Source organism: Austrofundulus limnaeus, unplaced genomic scaffold (assembly GCF_001266775.1).
Source record: "Austrofundulus limnaeus strain Quisiro unplaced genomic scaffold, Austrofundulus_limnaeus-1.0 Scaffold320, whole genome shotgun sequence".
Taxonomy (NCBI): Eukaryota; Metazoa; Chordata; class Actinopteri; order Cyprinodontiformes; family Rivulidae; genus Austrofundulus; species Austrofundulus limnaeus.
This window is the reverse complement of record NW_013952722.1, coordinates 535,046-536,208: the sequence shown is the minus strand read 5'-3', so window position 1 is coordinate 536,208 and position 1,163 is coordinate 535,046. Positions and strand designations below refer to the sequence as shown.

Below are 1,163 nucleotides of genomic sequence, written 5' to 3'. Positions count from 1 at the left end.
AAACAAGAGCATTAATGCACATAAAAATAGCAAATGCACAAAGGATTGATTTTTCATAATGCATACAAAATAGTGCTTAAAATGTGGAACATAGTTTTTATTATACAATTTGGGTTTTTACATAATAAAACATAAAAGGCAATAAAGAAAACATTTGTGTCAGTTTCATGTCTGATTTCATTGAACGGCTCCGYTACTTTCCCATATCTCATCATCATACGTGTAGAAAGCAGGTGYGGTTTCATCTGTGATGGTCAGATTATAACTGTGGTGGTCTTTGTCAGTGGTCTCTTCATGGTTGATAGAATCACCTTCAGTCCTGTCAACACTCTGTACAGTTTGAGGATGGCTGGATGTATCCGAGCAAAAACTGTCTCTCTGCAGACCTGGGTCCTGGCTAACAGCTTCACTTCTTTCTTTAACTTTTACATTTCYARCTGTGAGTCCCTCCTCACCACCAGGAGAGGCTTTCTCTGATTCTCCTCCTGTTCTGGAGGCTGACGTGCTCCTCATGCTCTGTAACCCCTCAGGTTTGCTCTCCACACCAAAGAAGTTGTTGTGGACGACGTAGCGCACACACTGCAGGAGGACGTTCCTCTCATGGCGGATGTCCGGRGCTAGGAGCTACAGAGTGAGACAAAAACACAAGGTGGAGTCACAACTTCTAAAAACAAATTMAAAACAGAGAGAAGAGCCAAATGAAGTCAGAGCTAAAACAAAATATAGAACTAGCTCCAGAGCTGAAATATACAGTATGGTGTTAGCTCCAGATGCTAGTTCCTGGTGTTAGCTCCAGATGCTAACTCCTGGTGTAAGCTCCAGGTGCTAGCTCCAGGTGTTTGCTCCTGGTGTTAGCTCCAGATGCTAGCTCCTGGTGTTAGCTCCAGATGCTAGCTCCTGGTGTTAGCTCCAGATGCTAGCTCCTGGTGTTAGCTCCTGGTGTTAACTCCAGATGCTAACTCCTGGTGTTAGCTCCAGATGCTAACTCCTGGTGTTAGCTCCAGATGCTAACTCCTGGTGTTAGCTCCAGATGCTCACTCCTGGTGTTAGCTCCAGATGCAAGCTCCAGGTGTTAGCGCCTGGTGCTAGCTCCAGGTGTTAGCTCCTGGTGCTAGCTCCAGGTGTTAGCTCCTGGTGTTAGCTCCAGATGCTAGCTCCTGGTG

At 45.6% G+C, this 1,163-nt stretch overlaps 1 protein-coding gene across 1 annotated transcript in view; it reads right to left on the bottom strand.

Annotated features, from left to right (window-relative positions):
- Positions 1–76: 76 nt before the first annotated feature.
- nufip1 (nuclear FMR1 interacting protein 1) overlaps positions 77–1,163 on the bottom strand; it is a gene marked incomplete in the record, with an annotated part of 13,765 nt that continues 12,678 nt past the window's right edge. Inside the window, 1 exon segment of the mRNA XM_014022235.1 lies at positions 77–615. Coding sequence (XP_013877689.1) covers positions 178–615 — 438 coding nt within the window.